This window comes from Panthera uncia, chromosome D4 (genome assembly GCF_023721935.1).
Source record: "Panthera uncia isolate 11264 chromosome D4, Puncia_PCG_1.0, whole genome shotgun sequence".
In the NCBI taxonomy this organism is placed as follows: domain Eukaryota; kingdom Metazoa; phylum Chordata; class Mammalia; order Carnivora; family Felidae; genus Panthera; species Panthera uncia.
Genome location: NC_064807.1, coordinates 49,763,926 through 49,790,849, shown reverse-complemented (window position 1 = coordinate 49,790,849; position 26,924 = coordinate 49,763,926). Strand labels below are relative to the sequence as shown.

Below are 26,924 nucleotides of genomic sequence, written 5' to 3'. Positions count from 1 at the left end.
TTTTTTTTTTTTTTTTTTTTTTTTTTTTTTTTTTTTTTTTTGCATTTACATAGAAAGTCACTTGGAACAGGCATCTTTGTTAGTGCCTTAGTGGGATCTTCTCATGGGATTTCTCAGAGATTTATGTGTTTGGAACCAAACTTAGATCAAAAAAAGTATACAGAAGGTTCTGTAAAGTATCATGGGAGTGATGGATCTCATAGTATATTACTGTCACACAAATAATTCTTTCCCAGCTAGCCTGCCTGCTGCCCTAGTGCGTACTCACCTGGGAACTCTATAAAGGGTACAAAATTTAAATTTGTACCTTCCTACAACCTAGCGAATTTCCTTCCTACCACTTCATCCCTTAAAAAAAAATGAAAGTAAAGTTTTAAATAGTCTCCTTTTAGAAAGAAGGGTCCATGTTTGCAGTCGGTGAAAGTAGAGATGATAGAGCCAGACCTATTACTAGTCTGTGAAATCAGGCACATTTCCAAAGGGCTCTGAGAATCTGTGTCTCCTGTGTCTAGAGGTGACTCAGTTCCTCCCTCACAGAGGTGATGAGTAAATGTGATGATACACGGAAAGAACCCAGCACAACATCTGGCATATACATTATAGTTATTCTTTTATTATCACGGAGTTTTCTTAATCCAGGCCATTTGGTCTCAAAAACTATTCTCTGGAAAAGCAAACGTGGGACCTACCTCAGCTGAAAAGAGTAGTTTAATTTGCATCATGAGGCAACAGCTCGATTGCAAGGAAGAAAGGACTCTCCTTCGAAACTGGAGAATTTAATGGCTCATGAGAATGAGTTCACTTTCCATCCCAGAAAACTGACTTCCAGGCAGAGATGTCGAGGAGTGTGTCCTGACTGAGGAGGCCCAGCAGCTTCCATGTAGTACTCAGATGTCGGCTTCTCTGCTGTAGCAAAGGGCAGAGAGGTGAAAGGCCTGTGTGCCAGGAAGTAAAAGCACCTTGCCTGTATTTTATTTCATTGCTCAAGCCATCACTTCATTTACTTCCATCTTATGTTTGGGCAGGTTCACATGTGGCAATTTTACAGCTTGTGGGAAGCTAATTAATAATAATTCAGATAAAGCAAATGCTTTTCTTTTGGCAAGGGCACTGTAGATCAATTTAAGTCAAATATGTCCAGTGCTGTTGGAATAATAAACTCTTTCATAGTATTAGAGATACTATAAAATCCACAGACTGTGTACAACCTGAATGGGATTAAAGACAGGTAATTAATCTTCTCTGCATTTTCTTATCAGGGAAAATAGATTTTTAGACGGAAGTTTTGTACAATTTTTAAATTATTTAGAAACTCGTGTCCCATTTTTCCTATAAGAGATTTCTGTCCCAACTAGATTCTAAATGTTATTAAAATGTCAAAAATGTGCCATCAATCAATGCCAGATTAAATTATCTTTTACATTAATTTTGTACTTTAGAAATTGTGTCAGAATTAGATCTATTCTCATTTGACCCAGTGATGTTCATAGAGCAGTTGTTAATGTCCCCATTTGATAGATAAGGAAACTCCGGGACAGAAAAGGTAAGGGTCTTACCAAGTTATGCAGTTAGTGGCAGGGCTAGATTAGAACCCATGTTTCCTATCTCATAGTCCCAATAATATCCCATCACACATAAAGCCTTTCTAAGTGATACAAGCCATAATAATGGTTTCCATCAATCCACATACAGAGAAGTCTCCTTTTGTCCTTTGGTCTAGTGAAGAGAGCAATTCATGAAACATCAAGCAACCAGCACAGGGTAGGTTTCTGCCTGTCTATTACCATGATAACCAAGGCAACTAAACTACATGAAGATTCTGAAAATCTATCACAAGGATTCTGATTGGGCAGGTTCTATTCTGGGTTCTAATTTAGTATGTTATGGGTAAAACCCAAACATCTCACTATATATTAAATTATATATAAATGTTATATATATATATATATTATATTATATATATAATTATTAAATTCTATATTAAATTATATATAATATACATTAAATTATTAAAGTATATATAAATTAGATTATTTTAAATTATATTAAGTTAAATTAATATTACATTATATATATAATTTAAATTATATATGAAATTATATATTTTATATAATTTAAATTATATATATAATGTACTATATATAAATTTATATTTATTACATATATTTATAATGATATGTCTTATTAACTTCAATATTTAATATTTAAATTGTGTATCCTTTATAATTCAAAAGAGACAAGAATAGACAAAAATTTTTCTTTCCTTCCTCTGCCTCTCATCTACCCAATTTCTGTCCCTGGAACCAATATCATCTTGGTATTCTTCTAGAGCTATTTTATTAACATACCATGCAAAGACATAGTTAAAAAAACAAATTATGAGAAAATATTTAAAAATTTTTAATGCTTATTTTTGAGAGAGAGACAGAGTGTGAGTAAGGGAAGGGGCAGAGAGAAAGGGAGACACAGAATCCAAAGCAGGCTCCAGGCTCTGAGCTGTCAGCACAGAGCCTATCACGGGCCTCCAACACACAGACCATGAGATCATGACCTGAGCCGAAGTTTGAGGCTTACCCAACTGAGCCACCCAGATGCCCCAATATTTTCACATAATTTGGCTCATTTTAAGCAAGTTCCACCAATGATTCCAGTGCAGGTAGTCTTCAGCTGATCAGTCAACTCCTCTGGAAAGAATACTGATGCTTCTAGAACACAGAAATCCCTTGTGGGAAGCTCAAACAGTCCTCTTCACACTTGAGTGTGTATTGGAATGAACTGCAGGGCTTGGACACAGATTGCTGGCTCCTCTGCTTGGAGAATCAGCCATCCAAAGCAGTATTTATGAAGTTCTACACTCATAACTTAAGTTCCTTTCAAAATAAAACCTGAAATGGACATAAAAACAGCAGTATTTGTGGTCCTTACTAGGTTGCAGGGACTGTTTCAACCACTTAAATATACTAACTTGTTTTAAGCTTGCAATAGTTACATGAGGGAGATACTATTATCCCAGTTTACTGAGGGGAAATTGAGGCAGACAGGTTTAGTAACTTCCCCAACTTCATTCATTCAGGTGGTTAGTGAGAGAACCAATCAAACCCCAGAACCACCAGTCTGTGCTGTCTTCCAGTCCTCAAGACAAAGCCTCACAGACACTTGCTTACAAATCCTCAGCACCAAATTTGATTGAGAGCCTCTCACTTACCACATAGCTCCCAGATGTAAAATGTAGTAACACAAAAGATAAATATGTGCTTTTTTTTTTGACAGAAGGAATTTTCATTTTAACACATGCAAATAAAATTCCTTTTGTTAGTTTCTGCTGTAATGAATTTGAGAAATTCACAAATTAGTTGCAGCTGTATAGGAAGTTCTGTAAAATGAGGCATACCAGTATTTTGTACCCAATAACAATTTTAAAAAATCTATATTTAAGTAATCTCTACACCAAATGTGGAGTCTGAACTCAGGACCCCAAGATCAAGAGTTGCATGGTCTACCAACTGAGCCAACCAAACGCTCCTATACCCAGTAACAACTTTTTATAAGTGTAGTGGATCACATAAGGTTGATATACAAAATTGTATACAACATACAAAATATTGCCCTGGTTAATATATATATGGAGCTATTTAATTCAAAGCAGTTGGGTGTATTTACTATGCGTGATGGATCCAACACCAGCTTTGCAAAAGGCAATTGTTAATTTTTGACATACTATATAGATGTGCTGATAACACTGTCAACAGGAAGTTGGCCCTGGTGGTAGTATTAACACCATGAAAATCATCAAAAAGTAAAAAACAACAACAACAAACATTTTTTTCTTTGGAGAACAGGTTGTTAAACACTTACCAGCATACCACTGGTCGTATATTCCAAACCAAATACACACATTACACACATTTTTCCTGAATAGTGACTTCTAAGAAGGAAGATATTTTAAGTGGTACGTTACTAATATGGGCACATTAAGTAGAATGTTAATCACAGTATTGACTTCTTAACTTTAATCACTGAATTCTTGCCAGTAACCAAAAATGTAGATTAGACACACAGAATTTATCTCCTATCCCTTTGCTATTAAGTATCTAAATAATTATTTCTGTAGTCAACATCCCTAAAGCTAAAACACATGATTAGGGAAAGGTGCCCCCAGGTTCTTGTTCTTAGAGTCCTAGAATGGCGATCAGAAGCTGAGATCTGTAATAACTCCTCTGGCAACAGAATGAAGAATGTGGAGTGTATCTGGAGTAGGTTTGATAAGTTAATACCGTACTTTGCTTCTAAGTTTCTTGTCTTTGAGTGTTGTATCATTTCTTAAAATCAAGTCTCATTTTGGAATTTTCTAGCTTTAAATAGGCTTGGAATTTCCCCACATAATTAGGGCAAATATGTAAATAATCTCAACCTGTTGACCCTTTCTTTCCCTAAAATGATAAGAAATTTTCTCTTTACTTACATTAGTAATGGCTGCAGTTTCAATCTCTGAGTAAATTAAATGCATTCAGTAGTATTTTAATTACCTACTCCTCGTAATTTTTTATTTTAATTCCAGTGTAATTAACAGAGTAGGATATTAATTTTAAGTGTACAATATAATGATTAAATAATTCCATATATTACTCAAGGCTCATCAAGATAAATGTACTCTTAATTCCCATCACCTATTTCACCCATTCCCCCATGCATCTCCCCTGTGGTAACCATCTGTTTGTTCTGTATAGTTAAAGTCTGGTTTTTTTATTTCTCTGACTGGCTTAGTTCACTTAGTGCTATTAGATCTATCCATGTTCTTACCAATGGCAAGATTTTACTCTTTTTATGGCTGAATAATATTCCATTATACATATATGTATATATGTATATTATACACATATACATATGTATATGTGTATATATACATATATACATATGTCCCATCTTCTTTCTCCTTCATCTATTGATGTACACTCGGGCTGCTTCCATATTTTGGCTCTTGTAAATAATGCTGCAATACACATAGGGATGCATATATCCTTTTGAATTAGTGTTTCTGTATTCTTTGAGTAAATACCCAGGAGTTCAATTACTGGATCATATGGTAGTTCTATTTTTATTTTTTTGAGGAAATTCCATACTGTCTGCCAAAGTAGCTACACCAGTTTGCATTCCCATCCATAGTGGAAGAGGGTTCCTTTTTCTCCACATCCTCCCCAACACTTGTCATTTCTTGTGTTGTTGATTTTAGCCATTCTGACAGGTGTGAGTTGGTATCTCATGGTGGTTTTCATTTGCATTTCCCTGATGATGAGTGAAGTTGAGCAACTTTTCATTATCTTTTGGCCAACTATATGTGGTCTTTGGAGAAATGTCTGTTCATGACTTTTGCCCATTTTTAATTGGATTATTTGTTTTATTGGGGTTTTGAGTTGTATAAGTTCTTTATATATTCTATATACTAACCTTTTGTTACTAACCTACTCCCTGTTAACCCCAAACTGATGGTCAAGAATTCAATTTGGTAATTAGAGAAGTGTTTTTAGATGGAACTTTTACTGCTATCCTAATCCTTGAATGAAAACATGCAATACCATGTGGCAATGAACACATTTACGGTGACCAGCATTGTATGGATGGTGTTGAAGGTTTTTCAAGGGATTTCACAATTTGTAGAATTTCATTCTACAAAACTACACTGACCCCCTACCCCCAGCACTCTAAAGCCACTGAAAAGCTTTCTCTGAAAACCTGTTTAACTCCTAATAGAAGAGTGCAGAGAAACAAAAAGATCTTCCATGGCAGCTGTTTTCCTCAGTCCTAACAGAAAGGGAAAGGGACCCAGATGGGGGCATCGTTGAGGATTGTAGCTCTGGGCAGCTGCTCTCCTGAATCCCAGCACAGCTGCCTAGGACCTTCATTCATTCTCTCAGGACCAGAAAATACAAAGCCAGCTCTCTCCCTTGGGAACACCAAAAATCTCCACTTGCATGAAAAATACAGTAAAGCCTTTCATTCTTTACATTGGCCTCACTGGTTTAAAAAAAAAAAAAAAAGATACAAGAGTGGTGGTGGTGGTGAGTCCAGTTCAAATCACAGCATTTGCTTCCTGTATAACTCAGTGTTGCCCCAGGCCAGGTACTCTGGAATAGTGACTTGTTTGTGACAAACAGAAGTTGTTGGAGGAGTTTTAGGGGGATTTTTGAGCGGATAGAGAAAGGAGGATTTGGGGTGAGGAGGGGAAACGTTCCCTTGTTAAACCTGCAGAAAGTCTTTCTTTTGTCCCAGGTTTCCCAAACGTTGCTATTCTCTTCAGGCAATTTTATCTAATTAACATCTATTTTTCACATCTTTACACAGTAATCACTGTTCAATTACTGGAACCCAGCTGCTGATGCTAAAAAGTACTGAAAAATCAAATTCCTACAATAAATCCTTAAATGCCCTCATCATCACCTAAATGAAGACAAAGCAATTTGATTCTTCAACTGCCCCCTCTTTTACCCATGTACCTTCATTCCCTTTTTATGAATCCTTTTGTGACTTTGGTTCTGTCCCAAACCCATTACTGAAGGCCACAAGGCAAGAGTCAAAAAAAAAAAAAAAAAAAGGAATAAAAAAATATGAACAGGGGTGCACAGGTGGCTCAGTTGGTTAAGGGAATGACTCTTGATTTCAGGTCATGGTCTCACAGTTTGTGAGTTCAAGCCCTGCGTGGGTCTTTGTGCTGACAGTGTTGAGCCTTCTTGGGATTCTCTCTGCCTCTCCCCGACACTCTCTCTCAAAAATAAATAAACTTAAAAAGAAAGACAAACCTGAACACGAACACAGAAGTTTCCATGTAAGGATAGTAAGGGATTTAAATATTTACATATTCTTTGCTTTTAAGGAATCAAACTAATTTTGAAGAGCATTTTATCTAAAGTTAATATTCATGTGTGTATTCGCTCCAGAGAATTTTACCCTCCAGAGGAAAAATGTTGTCATCCGTTTGCATGTTCTTTAAGTGTTAGCTTTATAAGAGATGTGGTCATTGAAATCTTTCCCCAAAGGCATTACAAACTTGACTTATTAGATTGGTTAATAATTTTTATTTTATTAAAATTTGTTTAATGTTTATTTTTTAAGAGAGAGAAAGAGAGGATGGAAGAGGGGCAGAGAAAGAGTGAGAAACAGAATGCGAAGCAAGCTCCAGGCTCTGAGCTGTCTGCACAGAGCCTGATGCTTGGGCTTGATGCTTGGGCCCAAACCTACAAACTGTGAGATCATGACTTGAGCCAAAGTGAGACATTTAACTAAGCCACTCAGGTGCCCCCCAAATTTGGCCTTTTAAAAATTAATCACTGGGGCACTTGGGTGGCTCAGTTGGTCAAGCGTTTGACTTTGGCTCAGGTCATGATCTTGGGGTTTGTGAGTTTGAGTCCTGCGTTGGGCTCTGGCAGCTCAGAGCCTGGAGTCTGCTTCAGATAGTGTCACCCTTTCTCTCTGCCCCTCTTCCACTCACTCTCTCTCTCACTCTAAAAGATAAGTATTTTTAAAAAGGCCAAATAGAATTTTTCATATACATTATGTATATTTTACAACATGTTGGCTACCTTAAATCTTTGAGTAAGAGGAGAAGGAGGGGGAGGTAGAAGGGGAGAAGGAATAAAGTAGAACAAGAAAAAAAAGGAAAATGGAAAGAGGGATTAGAAAAGAAAGAGAGTGACTTTTTATGTTATTGATGTGAAAAAATGCAGTTATGCAGTGTAGTTATAAAACTTACAGTGAGACTTTGCTATTTTAAGTTAAAAACAAAGGGAGAACCAAGATTTGCTGAGGGCTTCCTACATGCCAACCATGTTGTGTGCTTCAACTCATTTAAAAACCTCAACAAATAGTTGAAAAATATGTATTATCTTTGACCTTAGGAAACAGTCTCCCTGGGTTTAAGTGCCATGATTAACAGAATTAATCAGCAGTTATAAGATCAGGCATTGGAACCTTTCTGTGCTGTTTCCATGATGTGTTTCTGTTTCCATGGCATGCCTTTATGTCTATGATTTCTTGATCATTGGTTGTGAATTCCAAGTCTTTGAGCATGAACTCAGCCCCTAATTATGAAATGGCTGATATGAAAATAGCACAGCCCATTATCCAGAATTTCTCACATTGGACTTCAAAACAACAATGGAGAGACAAAGGCAACATATTTCCTCAAGGGATAACAGAATTCATAAGCATCTCTCTTCTCACAGCAAAAACAACACAAAAATCAGTGATGTTTAGTTGGGGTTAAAATACAAACTCCTTACTATTATAGTCTTTTGGCTGTAAAGATAGCATAGCCCTCAAAAGACAGGAGAATTTTCTTGATTCTAACCCCATACCTCTTACTTGATCTTAGAGAGGTTTTTCCTAAAACTATATTAATCAAGATGAAACAAATATATTTTTCTTCAGATTTACATTGAAAGTACTCAGTTTTGAGATCAGCCTCCAGTATAAAAAATGTTACAGCAGAACCCCAGAATCCAAGGGAAACACCGACATATGGCTATGAGGAAGGAAATCTATATGCTTCCAGGATAGTGGCCATGTATCCTTCTTTGCCTTGGGCAGTGTTTTCACCTCTTACCCAGCATTATTATGAATACTGCCTCCACCCCTTTACAGAAGTGTCCCAGTTTGGGTGGTGTACTCTGTGGCCATTCTATCTATGGAAAACCTAGATCACCAGAGCAAACACAAATGTGTTTCCCACCTTGGGTTTTGCCATGCTGAGAACATGCAATATTAATACACCCTTATGAGACCTTAGTAAAGCTAAAACCAGTAAGTTATATAATGAATGTTACTTATTTAATCTATAAAATATGTTGAGAAGTAACAGTTCTTTGTCCCTCTGCTATGGTGGATTCTGTGTCTTTGCAAAGATAGATGGAGGAGGTTAAGCTAGACTATGTAGTCAGTGACAGACTTGAGTTTGAATCCTAGCCCTACCACTTACTGCATGAATGGCCTTGATCTAGTTGCTCAGACTTCCCTAAGCCCCAATTGCATATTCCATTAAGGACAGAGAAATAATGGGAGGACACCTGTTGGGATGAGCACTGGGTGTTGTATGGAAACCAATTTGACAATAAATTTCATAAAAAAAAAATAGAAAAGAAATAATACCACCTGTCACCCAGAGTTGTTGTTGTTTAATTTACATCCAAATTAGTTAGCATAAGTTGAAGTTTTTTTAATTATTTTTTTAATGTTTGTTTATTTTTGAGAGAGCAAGAGACAGAGTGTGAGTGGGGGAGGGGCAGAGAGAGAGGGAGACACAGAATCTGAAGCAGGCTCTAGGCTCTGAGTCGTTAACACAGAGCCCAATGTGGGGCTTGAACCCTCGAACCACTAGATCATGACCTGAGCAGAAGTCAGATGCTTAACTGACTGAGCCACCCAGGCATCCCCAGAGTTGTTTTTAACAAAGTAACTGGGCTTTAGCGCCAGAAAGACCTCAGCTGAAATCCCACTTCTACCCCTTCTTTGCTGTATAACCTTGTACAAGAAAATTGACCTAGAACTCAGTTTCGACATCTCTATAAGATGGTAAGGAGAACAGTTGCTCTCTCAGTGGAGGTTGTCTTGAGGACTGAAGAATATAGTGCATATTCAAGTAAGCATGTCATAAATTTATTATCATTATTTTGAAATGTAAAATTGGACATTCCTTAATAAGGCCTATAAATAAATTGTACCAGAAATTTAGTTAGTATTGACTTTTTTTTTTCTGGCCACACATTATTAGGTACTAATAGGCCTAGTTTAAATCAGTTTTCTTATCAAAATACCAAATTAAGGTTTCACTTGCTTTCAAATACTCAAGTTTTCACACAAACATAACACTAATTATACCCTTGAAGTGGCTGAACTAAAACCTCAAATGACATCGTTTTCCATAAAACAAAGTTGGAATTGCTACAATCCATTACCTTATGCAAGCTATTTTAAATACTGAGCTCTTTCATACTTTGTTTTTGACTGTAATTTTTAGTCATGAAAATTTGGGTTTGCTGAGTCATTTATTAGTTTTCTTTCAAGACAATTTATCCAGATGAGGTTAATTAGCAGGTAATATGATTCCCTAGGACTCTAGGAAATGTTTACCAAAATACAAATCAACTGGCAAATACATACAAGCTTCCCTAATACATGTGACTATACACACACACACACTTTATACAGTGTATACACACACATACTTTATACAGTATTACCATGTATAGTGTGTTTGTATGTAGTGTGCGACTATAATCTCCAAAGAGATAAATAGGTATCAACTCACATGCACACATGTGTATATGTATACATATAAAGTTCTCATCCCTTTGTATATATTTGCAACTGAAAGAAATAAACCAAGAAATCAATTAAGATGTGATTTCTCAGTTCCCTCATAGGAAGTAAGTCAAATGAAAGAAGAATATTCACTAATACTCTATCTGTACCAATTGGTGCCAAGCAGTAAGATGGAAAGCCATGCCCAGCACTGCACTGGGAGAGAGAGTGGGAGCATGGAAGGTAGAGAGTGTCCACAGAGGGCTGAGTGAGAGTTCCCATTCCAGCATCTGTCCCATGTTTGACTCCTACCGCTCTTACAGAATCCCAACACATGAAATGTCAGGAGCAAAAAGCCTGTTCCATAAGTCTTTAATGTATTTCCCCCAAAGTGTGCGATGCATTCCAATGCAATACTCTGAATTTAGATTGTACAAAACGTTTAGTAACCATGAATTAATAAGCATAAAGTTAGTGCCTTTTAACTTTACCATGCTCCTACTACAGTGAGGAGACTCAGTTTGAACACCTCTCTGAAGGAGAACAGGTCTCTGGTTCAGAACTTTGGAAAATAAGAAATTTTAGCTAGAAAATAGCCTTTTGCTTCCATTGTATGTTTTTTAAATTCTTTTCCCTTTATTAATTTCCATTCTGATTCTCTATTTCAATTATACAGTAAGGGTGCCTGAGTGGCTCAGATGGTTAAATGTCTGACTCTTGGTTTCAGCTCAGGTCATGATCTCATAGTTCGTGGGTTTGAGCCCCACAGCAGGCTCTGTGCTGGCATCAGGAAACCTGCTTGGGATTCTCTGTCTGCCCCTTCCTTGCTCGCTCGCACATTCTCTCTCTCTCTCTCAAAATTTTTAAAGAAAATTTTGTGTTGTTTATCCTATTTACTGTATAGAGTCAACAAAAGTTAAGACAATGATAACAAGAATGACATTTGGAAACTGCTACTGTTATTATCACCTATCAGCAGAGGCTTACCACCTGCTTTGCTCAAGGTACTGCGCTGAGCAAAAGAGCACTGTCCTCCACCTTTCTTCCTTCATGAGACAGACAATAAAAAGCACATGTATACATGGAAAGATCTACTCTACAGGTCAGGCTGAGGCTTGTGGATGGTTCCCTTTCCAGCATCCATGACTTTGAGTCCTTCCTTTCTCACTTACTCTCCACCTGCAGTTTGAGCGTACCATGGTTAAGAAGTGCTATTCCAAGAAGGCAAATAGGTGCAACTTCAAGAACCTAGATTCTACTAGAGCAGATGAGACATGAGCATACCTAATACATGCAGGGGAATACTAAGATACTGACAAGCACTATGATAGTCACAGTGAAAACAGAAACGGTCACCAAAATGGGACTTAAATTCTTACCTAACTTTGGAAGGCGACCCTTTAAGTAACTAATAAAAAACATAGCAGGTCATGTCAATATATCAGTTATCCACTAGCACAGAGGTTTGCTGTGATTGAATTTCAAAAGGTTTTCATCATGTTTTTATGTTGTTTTTTTTTTTCAAAATTAGTGTAATATAATGGACATTGAAAACATTTGTTGAACAAGAAACAAATAGAATTGATAGATTGTGCTATGAGCAGTGGATATTCTGACACTTCACACTTTGGTGTACTTCTTTACAATCTTTCAATACCTAAGGGTATTTTTCCCTTCACTATATTCACAATAGAGATACAAATTCATATCCCACTTTGTTCAATTTACATTTTTTATGTAAAAATCTTTCAAGTTGTTAAGTATCTCCTATAACAATAGTTTTAATGCCTGCATAATAGTCAACGTGAGAAGATGAATCACAGATAATGAAATTACTTCTCCATGACTGGTCATGGTTTTATGCAATATTTGAATTTATTAAATAATGTAGTAACATGTGTCTTTGATGTTTAAAGTTATAATTTGATTCCAATTTGGGAGAATGATATTAATATCATTAATTTGTTTACTGGACAGAATTTCCTTACTAGACTACCAAATGTTTGAAAACAAGAATCCCATTTACTCATCTCTATGTCCCCAGCTCTGCCTTGCATGTAGAAGGTACCTAGTATATGTATATGGAGTTGAATTAAATATACTTTTTTCTTTGATAGTTTCCCCGCTCTTTTGCGGAGGGAATTTAAGAAATCACTTGGCAGTCATCAGTTGCTAAATGAAGGGAACCTCTACAACTATCTACTTAGACATTAAAATCTGTTATGAATGTCTTGGGATATAAAAATTACATACTCTTACATAGCCTGTTTACTGTATAGCTTTTTTGTTAAAAAACACAAAGCTGCATTTCACCTTCATTTTCTCATCTAGAAAGTAGCTGGAAAAATGTTAGAAATCCTGTCACCTAGGAATCTAATAATGACTTAGTATGAATTAAGAATAGAAAAATGGGAATTTTAGATGTGATTCTGTATCTGACAAAGATGGGTACATCACTAAATGCCACAATTGAACCTTAGTGTAGCAAGATATGATTGTTTTTCTAATGTGTAAAAAAGTCAGCTGAATGCAAAATTACATCAATGATATTTTAGATAGATGATAAGGTGATTTTCCAGATGTCTAAATCTTTTCTGGAATAATTTGTAAATAAGCTAATAATAGAAGCTTTAATATATCCTTGCATACTAGATTGATAATTAAGATCAATTAATATTTTTTTGGGAAGAGAATGGCTAGCTGCTTACCAAACCGATTTGCCAGCCTCCCATGCAGTCAGATGTGCCCATGAGACTGAGTTCTGGCTAAAGAAATGTGAGCAGTAATTACAAGTGCTATTGTCAGGTCTGGCTCTCTTACCCATAATCCTCCTTCTTTCTCCATATGGAATGGAAAGGACTTCAAAGATCTCAATGAGTGTGGAGACACAAAATACACAGGCACAAGTCCCTCGGTGTTTTAATGGAGCAGAACTAATAAACTACTGGTTTAAGCCCCTGGGATTTCAGGATTTATCTGTTACAAAAGCCTGCAGAAATTTATATTTGTTCATTTCCAGAATGTTCCAGATGGGATTTAAGACAGCTATCTTGTCTGAACAGCTTTAAATAAGAAAGGAGCTAAAATGTCTAGGTGCTTTCAGCACCAACTAATTAAAACTAGGTAATCTCCAGCAAGATTCCCCTTCATTCATGAAGACTCATACTTCAAAAAGAGTCCAGTTTTTCACAAGACAATAGATAAAAATCAAGAATTTAAAAGGGGAACTACTTAACAGAATTCTACTCCATTTGATTTTATTTTCCCAAGTAAAATTTAATAATCTTATGAAATAGAAATACTGGTCCTCTGTGGTCACTTCATAGAAAAGTGGACATTTCTTCATAGAAATGTGGACATTTCATAGAGTGGCCTGAGTGGATCTTGAGGACTGAGCAGTTAGTACAGAAAGGCAGGCAACATTTTATTTTTTTAACTCTACCTTCAGAGGGATTTAAATGACTAACCAGCAGGAATTTTTACCCTAGATTGCGGTTTCCTGAATTTTCTCATTTATGATATGAGATACCTAACCAAATCTTAACATCTACCTCAAAAGGTTAACCCAGTGCTTCCAGAAAACTTTCCCTGCAGGATGGATAGACTTTTAGTACTCCCTTCAAGTAAGAAATTTTATATGTCTAAGAGCCATCATCTGTAATATTTCCCTTTCTCCAGATAAATAACAATAATAATTCTCAAGTAAATTCTCCAAATAAAGAACAGTAATAGCCAACATGTATGGAACTCTGACATCATATGCATATGACATTCTATTCTCACAATAACGGTAGGGTAGTTACTATAATTCCCATTTTAAGGTAAGAAAACTGAGAATAAGAGATAGTTCAGACTTAAACACTTTATTTTGTGTATCTATCCTCTTAGCCATTACCTTATAATGCCATACAGATTTGAAGCACTGCATATCACATTTGTGAGGCCCTCAGCATCTTAGCCAACTACCCTTTAATAATATTAATTTCAAAGAGAGATCTCAAAGCTAGACAAAAAGCACTTTCATCTTTAAAAGGTTTAAGTAGAATGTGCATATTCTGTATGTCCAAGTATTTCTATGTAGGCCAAAAAAAAACTCAGAACTGTGGGAGAAGAGCAAATAATTTGCATTTCAAAGAGATGAAAATAATCACAAGAACAGAGGGCTCTCCAATTTGAGGAAAGATTAAACGGAAACTATTAATTAATGACTTAAAACAAGCTCTGCTAATTGTTTACTAGTCACTTGAATACAAAATGAACTTGTGTTTTGAAATAGATACAGTCCAGTGGAAAGTGGAATCAGAACCATGAAAAAAGACACCAAAGCATAGCCCGGAGGGAAAAATGAGGAAATTTTAAAAGGAAGCATTACTTTCTTAGTTGCTTAAATAGTTGCTATCGGAGATGAGTTGTATTTAGTCATACTATATGAGAAAGGATTAAAGGAGCACAGGATAAAAGTTAAGAGCTCTGCTATGAAGCTGAACAATTTTCGTAGAAATGGTGGTGCCATTACTGATTAAGGCTATATGACCTTTGGCAAATGACTCAACCAACAAGCAGGGCAGAGACATAAGTGCTTCCAGAAGATGTGTGGAATCCTTCCTAGTCTTCCACTGTAGTTAAGGGCACATCATGACTTCTGACTTCTTCCTGAGAAATCTAGAGAATACATATTAGGCTAGACAGCCTCTTGTGGCAGAGTGGACGAAGTTGCCGCTGTATTGGGATTATCCTGCACTGACAGAGTTTTTCTGGGCAACCGAGTTTTCCCCATGCAAAATGAGAGCAATAAGCATGAGAGCACCAATACATGTCTCAGGTCCTTTCAAGAATGCCACTGGGACGTTAATGGGGCCTCAGCAAAAATTAGCTGGTGATTATTCCTAGGGACAGTGGCAGGAGTACTCCACAAGCCAGAATAGAGATTCACTCTTCCAGATCAAGGGAAATATAGCTGAGATAGCCTGTGATCATGTGAGTCCCAAAGAGCCCCGGAATTTGCCCCATAAGAGGAACCAGTTTTCAAATATCCCAGTCTCAGAGGACACTAAGTTATTTATAAAAGCTCCAGGTAAATAAGAAGTTTCCTGATCTCTCTTGAATCAATTACAAAGGGACAATAGAAAAAAAAAATCTTAATATGCTGTCTGACTACATCTGTGAGTCCTGCTTGTTCAATTTACTAGTTGTATGACCATTTTATATTAATTTCATTGCATTAAATCATATTAACAGCTATTTTTCATACAGATAGATATTTGCAATTATCATTTGCTTTCAAGCCTACATAGATAATGTGAGTTATCTAACCAACTACAGATCAAAATGCTATCTTCAGGTATTTACACAATTGGCAATCTGCATGTAATTAAGTGAGGTATCTGCAGTAGTGGGTAACTATACACCTACCTACATGAGCCACTGAGTGATTTAATCATTACATTTGTGACTTGTGTTTAAAAAATATTATTTTGTAATATAAAAGACCATGGATGCTCTCCAAATCTGGCTTTCATGTTGGCTGTTTTCACTTTCTCCTTGAATGCTTTTCAGGTTGAGCCTCGATATTGAAAGTTTCTATTTCCACCCTACAAAAATTGAGTCAAGAGAAAAAGGTAAAAATACGATGCTTTGGAGGGTAATTGGAGATCAGGTAGAAGGATAAATTTTATTCTGTAGAAAGTTCAAATCCAGTGTACACAGGGGGTCCTTCAAAGAACATAGGTAACCCTCGTGAATTTCAAGACTTACACTAAAATTGATTTCTTAGTTTTCAAATGTCTTAAACAACTTTCACAGCTCTTCAGGATCTGATTTTAGCACAGACCTGAATTTCTGAATTTACAGTTCTAGACACCTTGACACTATCCCCGCAGGTGTATTTTGGACACCTTTTTCATTAAATCCTTTCTTTTTCTTCCCCACCTCCCTCAGCACCCACCTCTCTCTATTGCAAAATAGCTTTATTGGGGAAAAAAAATCCTACCATTAGCTAGTGTGAACATTTAAAGAGATTTCTCTGCTCTCCATTTATTGTTTTTGTTCCCTTGTTCATCTGCCAGAAAACTAAATTAATCATAGGATTCCCAGCATAAACAATTTATCAATACCTTATCACCTATTAATCCAGCTGTTTCTTTTCTAAACTTACTTTTTAAACAACATCCAGCAACTATCACTTTTTTCCTTTACTGCTTGTTTTCTTAAATGTAGGCTGCTTAAAGCTTTCCATTTTTCCTTCTCACTGTATCATCCGTTTGAGGACCTTTTTCTCTAATATTCTCGCAGTCTGTACTCAGAGGAAATGCATGATTTGGCATTTTTTTTTATTTGGCATGATTTCTCAACAAACCAAACCATTATCCCATAAAAAAATGATAATGACCACTGTTATCTATGTGCTAGGCACCTTATTACACTTATTCTCCTTTATTATCACAAATTCACAGAGAAGTTGAGAATCAGAGACATCATCTTCCTACTTAGGTTCAACAGCTAACAAAGGTCAAACTCAGAGTGTGATCTAGGTATTTCTGGACCCACATTTTTGCTATTTCTGTTCCTTCTTTAAGTCTACTTCCTGATGTTTTAGTTTGTGTTTCTTACATTAATAGCACAAGCTCTAAAATAAATACCCAGCACACAAAAAGTCTATGAAAATATCCAACTTTATCTACTAGGTTTAGAAAGGTATAATCAGTGTACCTGAGAGTCCCTTTGATCAGAATTAATAGAAAGGCCCTAGTCAGCTCCCTACAGATTTTAGTTCCTGCTTTATTCTTAATGAAATGAAGTTCATCTTGTCAAACCTTGGTCACAGTCAGACATGACAAGAAAGCTTTGATTGTAAGGCTTCTGCTGACAGTGAAAGCTAAGTGGAGTCAGCAGTTGGCCCTTCTGGACTAAAAGTGAACAATATTTGTGATGAGAATAATAAAACACAGCCTTCCTACACAGTTTCCAAACTACATCAAAGAATGATGAGGAGATAAGGCCCCAAAGTACCTACTTCTGCCTCACTGAAAGACTATGGTAGATCAGGAAAGGTACTCCACATCTGATGGGAGCTTGTCTGCTGCCTGCTTGCTAAGTACTTACCCACCCTTCTACTGAAACCAAAATAACCAATTTTTAAGGAAAAAATTCCAGATACTATCCATCTTATTCAAGCTTTCTGATTAAATTGCAGCTATGACTGAAATTAGATACTGTCATTCCGTATGTTAGACACACTCAGCCAGATTAAGGGACGCAAACAATAAAATAAACTTTCCCTACAGCATTACTGGAACAAATCTGAAATAGAATGCCAGTTTTCTCCTTATCTAACTGGTGATATGCAGATTGGACAAACTCTGCCAAAGAAGATTAAACTCTCTAGTAGAATTTATAAAAAAAAAAAAGAAAGAAAGAAAGAAAAGAAAACCTCACTTTTAACCTTCAATTCAAAATAAACTGAGAAATACAGAGTGTGTAATCAAACTTTTATCTAGAACATAAAGAGTCCTGCAGTTGTAATAGAAAATACACTTTCCCTTTTCTACCAAAGAAATACTTTAAAAGCATTTGAAAAACATTATTTTCAAGGAGTAAAACAGTACACTGCCCAGAGAACCCACACATCTTGGCCCACTGATGGACAATTTGAGGAAACCAGGAATTCCTCATCCAGTAACTCTCCTTAAGCTTGCCATCTCAATGGATGACACTAAGTCCTATCCAGTTGACAAAAGGCTAGAAATCATCTTGGCATCTTCTTCTATATCTCTCATAGCCCATCCATAACTAAATCATTTCTAAACACATATTGAGTCTGTCCATTTACCCAAACCTATTCCTATGGCCCTAATCGAGACCACTTTTATTCTGGCTTGAATGAATTTAACAGCTTCCAGAGTTTCAACTTTTTCCCTCCTGCCTATCTATTTTTCATGCTGCAGTCAGATTAATCGTCCCCAAATATAAATCTGATCATATCACTCTTTTGCATAAAACACTTTAATGGCTTTCTGTTGCCCTCAGGATAAAGTGCACACAGCTTATCACAGTTTACAAGCCCATTCTAAATCATTCCTCTAATTACCTCTTCAGCCTCTTTTCTATTTCTCTCCTGTATTTGCTCCATCTATTGTGGATTACTTTAATTCTCCAATCACAGAGTGTTTCCACTGTGTCCATGCCATTGTACTGTTTTCTGTGCCTAGAAATCACTGTATCTCTCTCCATGAAGGATGATGTTGGAGGGGAGGGGATGGAAATGGAAATACACTGTTGCAAGGTTACCATGTATTTTGCCTAAAGCAATTTGATAACAACTCTAAATAGATTGTGATAAATTAAAGATGTGTACTGTAATCCCTAGAGCATTAAATAAAAATAATGTACATAAGTATAGAGAAAGTCAAAAGAATTGAAATGTTATACTAAAAATAGATTAAGATGAGAAAGGAACAAAAAATTCAAATAGTGACCAATAGACAACAAATAGCAAAATGGCACCCGAGAATGCAATCAGAATGTAAGTGGAGAAAGCAATCTAACAGAAGGCAGAGATTGCAGAGATCATGAAATTGATTCAAAAGTGAGAACTAGCCACATGCTGGCTCTAAAAGAAACTACAAAGACACAAATAAGTTTAGAGTTGAAGGATGGAAAAAGATATACCATAAAAACATTAAGCTCAAGAAAGCTAGAGTGGCTATATTAATCATTCAAAATGAGTTGAAGACAATGAGTATTATCAGAGACCAAGATGGACTCTTTCTAATCATAAAAGATCTGTAAAACAATCTCAGTAAATTTCAAAAGATTGGAAGGTGCAGAGTAGTTCTCTGACCACAACAGAATTACATAAATAAAATAAAGATTCTAGAAAAGATCTACCTAAATACTTGGAATAAGCTAACTCAACCCTAAATCATCCATGGGTCAAAAAAGAAGAACAAAGTAAATTAGAAAAATATTTTCAATGAATAATTATACACACACACACACACACTAAAACTTCTGAAATGCAGTTAAAGCAATGCATGGATTTATAGTTTTAAAAGCTTGTATTAGAAATGAGAAAGGTTCAAAATCAATGATCTAGGGTTCCACCCAATGAAGATAAGAAAATAAAAAGAGCAAAGTGAACCCAGATGAACCTGTACCAAACATCCATCTATGTATATTAAATTATTTCCTTATGATAGATCTTCAGAAAAAAAAAATTGTTCATCAGATCCACCCTCCACTTGAAGCATGGATATGTTTATTGGCATAGACTGTGGTGATGAATTCACGGATGTGTACTTATCTCCCAACTCATCAACTTGTATGTCTTAAATATACCCAGTTTTTTGTATGTCAATCTCACCTCAATAAAGTAGTTTTTAAAGATTAAAAGTTAGGGGGCACCTGGGTCACTCAGTCAGTTAAGCATCCGACTTTTGATTTCAGCTAAGATCATGATCTCATGGTTCCTGAGATGGAGCCCCTCATGGGGCTGCATGCTGATAACTCAAAGCCTGCTTGGGATTCTCTCTCTCCCTCTCTTCTGCCCCTCCCCCACTTGCAGGTGAGCATGTGAGCACAAACTGTCATGCTCTCTAAATAAATGGAAAAAAAAACTTTAAAAAAATCACAAGTTAGGAAAAAAAATGGTTCAAAGGGATGAACATATGGAACTGAGATATATTTAAGTTTAATGTATCAAGTAACCTTCATCATTGTTCTCCCTGAACTTCTTGAAGGTTGTCTCAGCTTGTATTTCTTCTATCAGTTCCTTCTACTCTTGTTAATTCTGGATAAAAGGAATTACTAAACTTTGTTAATATGAAAGGTAAAAATGATATGCCCCTGTTGCTTAATTTACATTTCTTCTCTTATTTTACATTTCTTCTCTTATACCCGTGAGGTTGGTCACCTTTTCATATATTGATTAGCTGTTTTAAGTTTGTATTACATTCATTGCCTCATTTTCCATTGACATTTACCTCTTTTCCTTGAAGATTAATAAGAGCTGTTTATTTAATACTATCTTTAATCCCTTATCTATTATGACTCTATTCTCCAATTTGACAATTGCCTTTGGGTGTTGAATAGATATGCTGTTTATTCGTTTGTTATGCTATTGTTTTTTAAATACATACAATCAAATAGATCATTTTCTTTCACAGTTTCTAGCTTTATTCCTAGAAAATGCCTTTCAGCTCTATTAAAAAATTATTGAATTTCCTCCTAACACATTATTTGTTCATGCATTTTAGTTCTCAATTCATCTAGAATTTATTTTATTGGAACAAGTCGTGTAACTTTTCCCACTAAATAGCCAAACATTTATATTTTTCTCACTAAATTAACATGCCACCTTTTACCTATACTAACTTTTCAGATATACTTATATATAATTCCTTATTTTCTGTTTCATTGACTCCATTTTTGTGTATCATGCTGTTTTATTATTGTAGTTTTACAACTTATATTTAAATATCTTGTAGAGTAAGTCTATTGCCATTACTATTGTTTAATATTTTTTTTTAACATTTATTTATTTTTGAGACAGAGAGAGACAGAGCATGAACGGGGGGGGGGGGGGGGCAGAGAGAGAGGGAGACACAGAATTGGAAGCAGGCTCCAGGCTCTGAGCCATCAGCCCAGAGTCTGACACGGGGCTCGAACTCATGGACAGTGAGATCATGACCTGAGCTGAAGTCGGACGCTTAACCGACTGAGCCACCCAGGCGCCCCTATTGTTTAATATTTCTAATTACTCACTTTATCTTCTTTGAAATGAACTTAAGAATATTCAAATCCAAAAATATTATCTCTGTGACATATGTATATATTGAGAACCAATGTCTTTATAATATTGAATCTATTAAAATACATAGTATATGTCTCTTTTTAGTAAGTTTTGTTTTCTCAAGACTGAATATTTGTCGCATTCTATGTATTTCTCATTAAAATTTATTCTGAGGTACTTAACTTTCTCAGAGGTGCCATGACTACTCATTTGCGACTATGTTTTCTAAATGTTTTTATTTTGTAACATGTTAATTTACTTATTCTCCTATTCTAATTATTTTTGGGTTATTTGCTTTGATTTTCAAGGTAGACATTAATTTACCAACAATGATAGTTTTACCGTTGTCTTTTCCAATAATAATAATTCTTGTGTTTCTATATAATTGATGTCGTTAGCACTTTCTCAATCTTTGCCTTGTTTCTACATTTGGGAGGCATTCCTCTAGTGATCCACCATTAAGTTTGATCCTAGTTATTTTTTCACAGATACATTTATGTGGATGTAGACATAGCTTTACATGTATAACATATATGTAAACACTGTGATTGGAGAATGTACTTTTAATTGCTCTTGTACAATCTAGGAGTGAATATTAAAATTGATCAATAACTTTTTATCTACAAATATTGGTTTTCACTACTGAGACTTATAACAGAAAAGGTGTTTGTGGATGAAGTGTATGCCTCAGGATCTCATGTCGAGAAGCAAAGCTCAACAACACATCTTTTGCTCTTCACATGAACAGCGAGTTCAGTGTCTATTAACTATCTCCAGTTAAAGCATACTCATTTCCAACATCATCTGATGCCTATTTAATTGCAGTTGAACATGTTCACTGGGTTGGAATTTAATATGAAAGTTCATTTATTTTTTTTTTTCTTAAAAGTACGACTCTTTACACTCTTCACTATGTAACCCCCAATTTTTTTTTTGTTCTTTATTTGAGAGAGAGAGAGAATACATACTGGGGAGGGGCAGAAAGAGAGAAACCCAAGCATGCTCCATGCTGTCAGTTCAGAGCCCAAGGTCAGGCTCAAACTCACAATTGTGAGGTAAAGACCTGAATGGAAATCAAGAGTCAGATGCTTAAATAACTGAGCCACCCAGCTGTCCGTGTAACCCAAATTCTTAAAGAAAGCATTTTCATCATCATAGTAGCCATTATGGTGCCTTGTTTCTGCCTCTCCCCTATAATTAAAATACCAAGAATATGAAGATATGTTTAAGATCTTTCTGCTTACCTCAAAAAAGAAAACCCCTTCATAAATTAAGACGGACTGAATTCTGAAGGATGTATACCTTCTAACTGAAAGTTTTTAATAGAAAGTTTATATATGAAGCAAAGAAAGCCCCAACCTCTTATAGTGGATGTACCTTTGTTTGTACTTTGAACGTCAGAGCCTGACATTGAATGAAGCTTCTATTAGCTTCATTCTGAACAGAGGATGATATCCCAACATTAGAGACACAAACAAGGATTCAAACTGAATAGGTTTCCTCTTAACCATTGACCTCTGTTGTTGTTGTCTGAGTTCAAAATAGAGCCTTTTGTGAAATATATGCTGTTGGGCCTCACAGTCTCTGCCAGTGTCTCTCTTTCATTGTCAAATACTGACATTGTCATAAGTATAGGATGCTATTAATATTATCACCCTCATTTTACAGCCAAGAAAACCAAACTACAGGGAGCAAAACAACTTACCTCATGTAGCAATAAGGGCAGCTCTCAGCTTTCAACCCACATGGGTGTGATTCCATATCCAGGGTCCATTCCATTGTACTTGCTGGATCTACCTATCCATGTCCAAACTCAACTTCTCGTGCTCCTTTCTCCTGCAGGCCCGTGACCGAGGTGTAGACTAAGAAGTGGAGTCATGCTTCACACCGCCATATCATGTTGGCAGCCATTCCTGGGTCTGGCTGTGGTGTTACTCTTCATGGGATCCACCATCGGCTGCCCTGCTCGCTGTGAGTGCTCCGCCCAGAACAAATCTGTTAGCTGCCACAGAAGGCGGCTGATCGCCATCCCAGAGGGCATTCCCATCGAGACCAAAATCTTGGACCTTAGCAAGAACAGGCTGAAAAGTGTCAACCCTGAGGAATTCATATCATATCCTCTGCTGGAGGAGATAGACTTGAGTGACAATATCATCGCCAATGTGGAGCCAGGAGCATTTAACAATCTCTTTAACCTTCGTTCCCTCCGCCTAAAAGGCAATCGCCTGAAGCTGGTCCCTTTGGGAGTATTCACGGGGCTATCCAACCTCACCAAGCTGGACATTAGTGAGAATAAGATTGTCATTTTACTGGACTACATGTTCCAAGACCTTCATAACCTGAAGTTTCTAGAAGTGGGGGACAATGATTTGGTTTACATATCACACAGGGCCTTCAGTGGGCTGCTGAGCTTGGAGCAGCTCACCCTGGAGAAATGCAACCTAACAGCAGTACCAACAGAAGCCCTCTCCCACCTCCGCAGCCTCATCAGCCTGCATCTGAAGCATCTCAATATCAACAATATGCCCGTGTATGCCTTTAAAAGATTGTTCCACCTGAAACATCTAGAGATTGACTATTGGCCTTTACTGGATATGATGCCTGCCAATAGCCTCTATGGTCTTAACCTCACATCCCTCTCCATCACCAATACCAACCTGTCCACTGTTCCCTTCCTTGCCTTTAAACACCTGGTATATCTGACCCATCTTAACCTCTCCTACAATCCCATCAGCACTATCGAAGCAGGCATGTTTTCTGACCTGATCCGCCTTCAGGAGCTCCATATCGTGGGGGCCCAGCTCCGCACCATTGAGCCTCACTCCTTCCAAGGGCTCCGCTTCCTTCGTGTGCTCAACGTGTCTCAGAACCTACTGGAAACTTTGGAAGAGAATGTCTTCTCCTCCCCTAGGGCTTTGGAGGTCCTGAGCATCAATAACAACCCGCTGGCCTGTGACTGCCGTCTCCTCTGGATCCTGCAGCGGCATCCCACTCTGCAATTTGGCGGCCAGCAGCCCATGTGTGCTGGTCCAGACACCATCCGTGAGAGATCCTTCAAGGATTTCCACAGCACTGCCCTTTCTTTTTACTTTACCTGCAAAAAACCCAAAATCCGTGAAAAGAAGTTGCAGCATCTGCTAGTGGATGAAGGGCAGACGGTCCAGCTAGAATGCAATGCTGATGGAGACCCTCAGCCTGTGATTTCCTGGGTGACCCCTCGAAGGCGTTTTATCACCACCAAGTCCAATGGAAGAGCCACCGTGTTGGGCGACGGCACCTTGGAAATCCGTTTTGCCCAGGATCAAGACAGTGGGATGTATGTTTGCATCGCTAGCAACGCCGCTGGGAACGACACCTTCACAGCCTCTTTAACGGTGAAAGGATTCACTTCAGATCGCTTCCTTTATGCCAACAGGACCCCTATGTACATGACTGACTCCAATGACACCATTTCCAATGGCACCAATGTCAATACCTTTTCCCTGGACCTTAAAACAATACTGGTATCTACAGCCATGGGCTGTTTCACATTCCTGGGAGTGGTTTTATTTTGTTTTCTCCTCCTTTTTGTGTGGAGCCGAGGGAAAGGCAAGCACAAAAACAGCATTGACCTTGAGTATGTACCCCGAAAAAACAATGGTGCTGTTGTGGAAGGGGAGGTGGCTGGACCCAGGAGGTTCAACATGAAAATGATTTGAGGGTCTACCATTCACACTATTGTTTCTGTGTCATTGTGGGTAACCAGTGAGACAGCTGGCACAGTGAATTACCAGGTTAAAAGGCAGCCAAGTACAGCTGCCCCTGTGTCAAAGCAGGGTCCATGGAACCAGGAGGACTTCTTATGGAGACTCTCCACCTACAGGCAGGCAGACATGTGTCAGAGCCCTTCACAGTGGGATACTAATTGTTTGCATTGCAAATATTGGCATTCTGGGGATCTCAGTAATGAACCTGAACCTCTGGCTCATGCTCATGGACAATTACTCAACATTTTCTACCACTGCAAAAACAAAAGAAAAAAAAAATAAAAAGGAACAACCTACAATGTAGGATTTACATATTAAAAAGACACATTTGTCTAAAACATACTCTACAGAAAAATTTGTATCTCTGATTATCATTTGCTAAAGCCTTGCATCATACCATATTGTTGATTCAGCACCACAAAGAAATCAATATATTCTTTACTCTTTTTTTTTGAAACATATATGCTGTATATGTTTTAAAGCAATATGAATGAGAGGTTGTGCTTTTAGTTACTCACCATTATAGATCCAAGTGTGATTTCACCTTCCTTTACATAGAGATGACCCTGAGACTAGATCCCTGGAGTTATGGGCGGAGATATGTGGAATGAGGAGTTTGTCTGATGTAGGATGCCAAGAAATAGGACCCAAGGAAAAACTGCTCAACTCTGTTAACTTCTGTTACTATAAATAAAGGCATGTGCCTAGTTTTGATACAGAATGGAATATTTTTTATACTTGTGATATCACACTGGACCAGTTTACTGTAACAAAGCCCTTGGTTTCTCCAGAAGGTTATGTGCCACTAGTTGTACCTGTAAAATGCAAGGTAGGTGTTAATAATGAAGATGATCCATTTAAACACAACTTGATTTTACTTTCATCAGTTGAGACTAATGGGTTAATAGGAAATCGAAGCGCATATAGTCGTTGTATATACTCATACGGTGATAATTTACCTTGTAGCTGAGATCAACAATTCGATGTTCAAAAGCTCTCTGGATGAAAAGGAGTTTTTCTCAGATGCCAACACAAACCAGGGTGATCCAGGCATACCATGATGTTAATGCAACTGAGGATCTGTTACAATGATAGCTGTCTGAAGGCTGGATTGCTGCCAGGAAATATCTAGCTACCATTCTGATGTTTTCTATTCAACTATTTACTGTACATACAGTATTATCTTGAATGGGTAACTTCAGGGTTTTTTCCCTGCTTCCTTTATTTTGAAAATTATCTTGTGTACACAAGAAGTATTGATCTTGTTTATAGAGAGGTGAGGAAAAAAAGGTGAATTAAACAGCACTTAGTTTTTTCTCAGTGAGGAAAAACTAAGATCACTAGCCCTACAAATATGTTAAATGGTGCAGATACTTTTACCCCTCTAACCCAAGAATCTCTGTCCAATTCAGTTTGTATTAATGATTGTTACTTAAAACATAGTTTTAAAAAAAAAATGGCATCCTGCCACTACCACCAATGATCTGGTTCAAATGAGCCATAATTCCATTTGGCTAAATGTTCAGTGAATGATTTTCAAGGCATATATTCATATGACCTGAGAAAGCACTGAATATAGAGTGTATTCATGAAATATCTATTTAATCAGCAAAAGATAGGAAATGTCTATACTTTTTACATTTTGAGAGGGACCTGAAAATGAGCCCCCTTTTGGACAGTGAATAGGAGCTGTCTGAGGTTTGGTTCTTGACATAACTGATTGGGGGTATGACGTTCAAAAAGCTGGCTTTTTTTTTTTTTTTAGCATTTGAAATTTTGAGGAGCTTCAATAAAATTAAATTGACCCCAATAAAAAAGTGACAGGTCTAGAAATTGTTTTGCCAGTTGGATAGTAGCACAGTAAAACCCCTTTCTCCCTTAATAAAGGGTAGAAATGAGATAGAAAGATTGAAGAATTGCCTGTTTAAGTCATTTTTCATTTGACTTTCCTAGTGATTATCATCGATCTTTTAGAAATTCATTTTCCACTCATGGCAATTACTTTATATTATATATCCAATAATACAGATCAAGATTTTTCTGCAATTTCTATTTCTTGTGTGCAGGTGGAATGCAATCTTTCAAACTGAAAAGAGAAC

At 36.9% G+C, this 26,924-nt stretch overlaps 1 protein-coding gene and 1 long non-coding RNA gene across 10 annotated transcripts in view; one reads left to right on the top strand and one right to left on the bottom strand.

The window, feature by feature from the left end:
• Nucleotides 1-26,697, top strand: part of LINGO2 (leucine rich repeat and Ig domain containing 2) — a 434,702-nt gene extending 408,005 nt beyond the window's left edge. For all 9 annotated transcript variants that reach the window (XM_049624660.1, XM_049624668.1, XM_049624633.1 and 6 more), the window contains one exon: nt 22,922-26,697. In XM_049624660.1, coding sequence (XP_049480617.1) covers nt 22,957-24,777 — 1,821 coding nt within the window. In that variant the 5' untranslated portion in view covers nt 22,922-22,956 and the 3' untranslated portion in view covers nt 24,778-26,697. The remainder of the gene's footprint in view (nt 1-22,921) is intronic.
• LOC125918635 (uncharacterized) lies at nt 592-1,791 on the bottom strand. Its single transcript, XR_007456524.1, has 2 exons — nt 1,691-1,791; nt 592-1,208 (listed from the first exon to the last, which is right to left on the bottom strand). It is a non-coding gene; the product is annotated as an uncharacterized LOC125918635 (long non-coding RNA).
• Nucleotides 26,698-26,924: the final 227 nt, after the last annotated feature.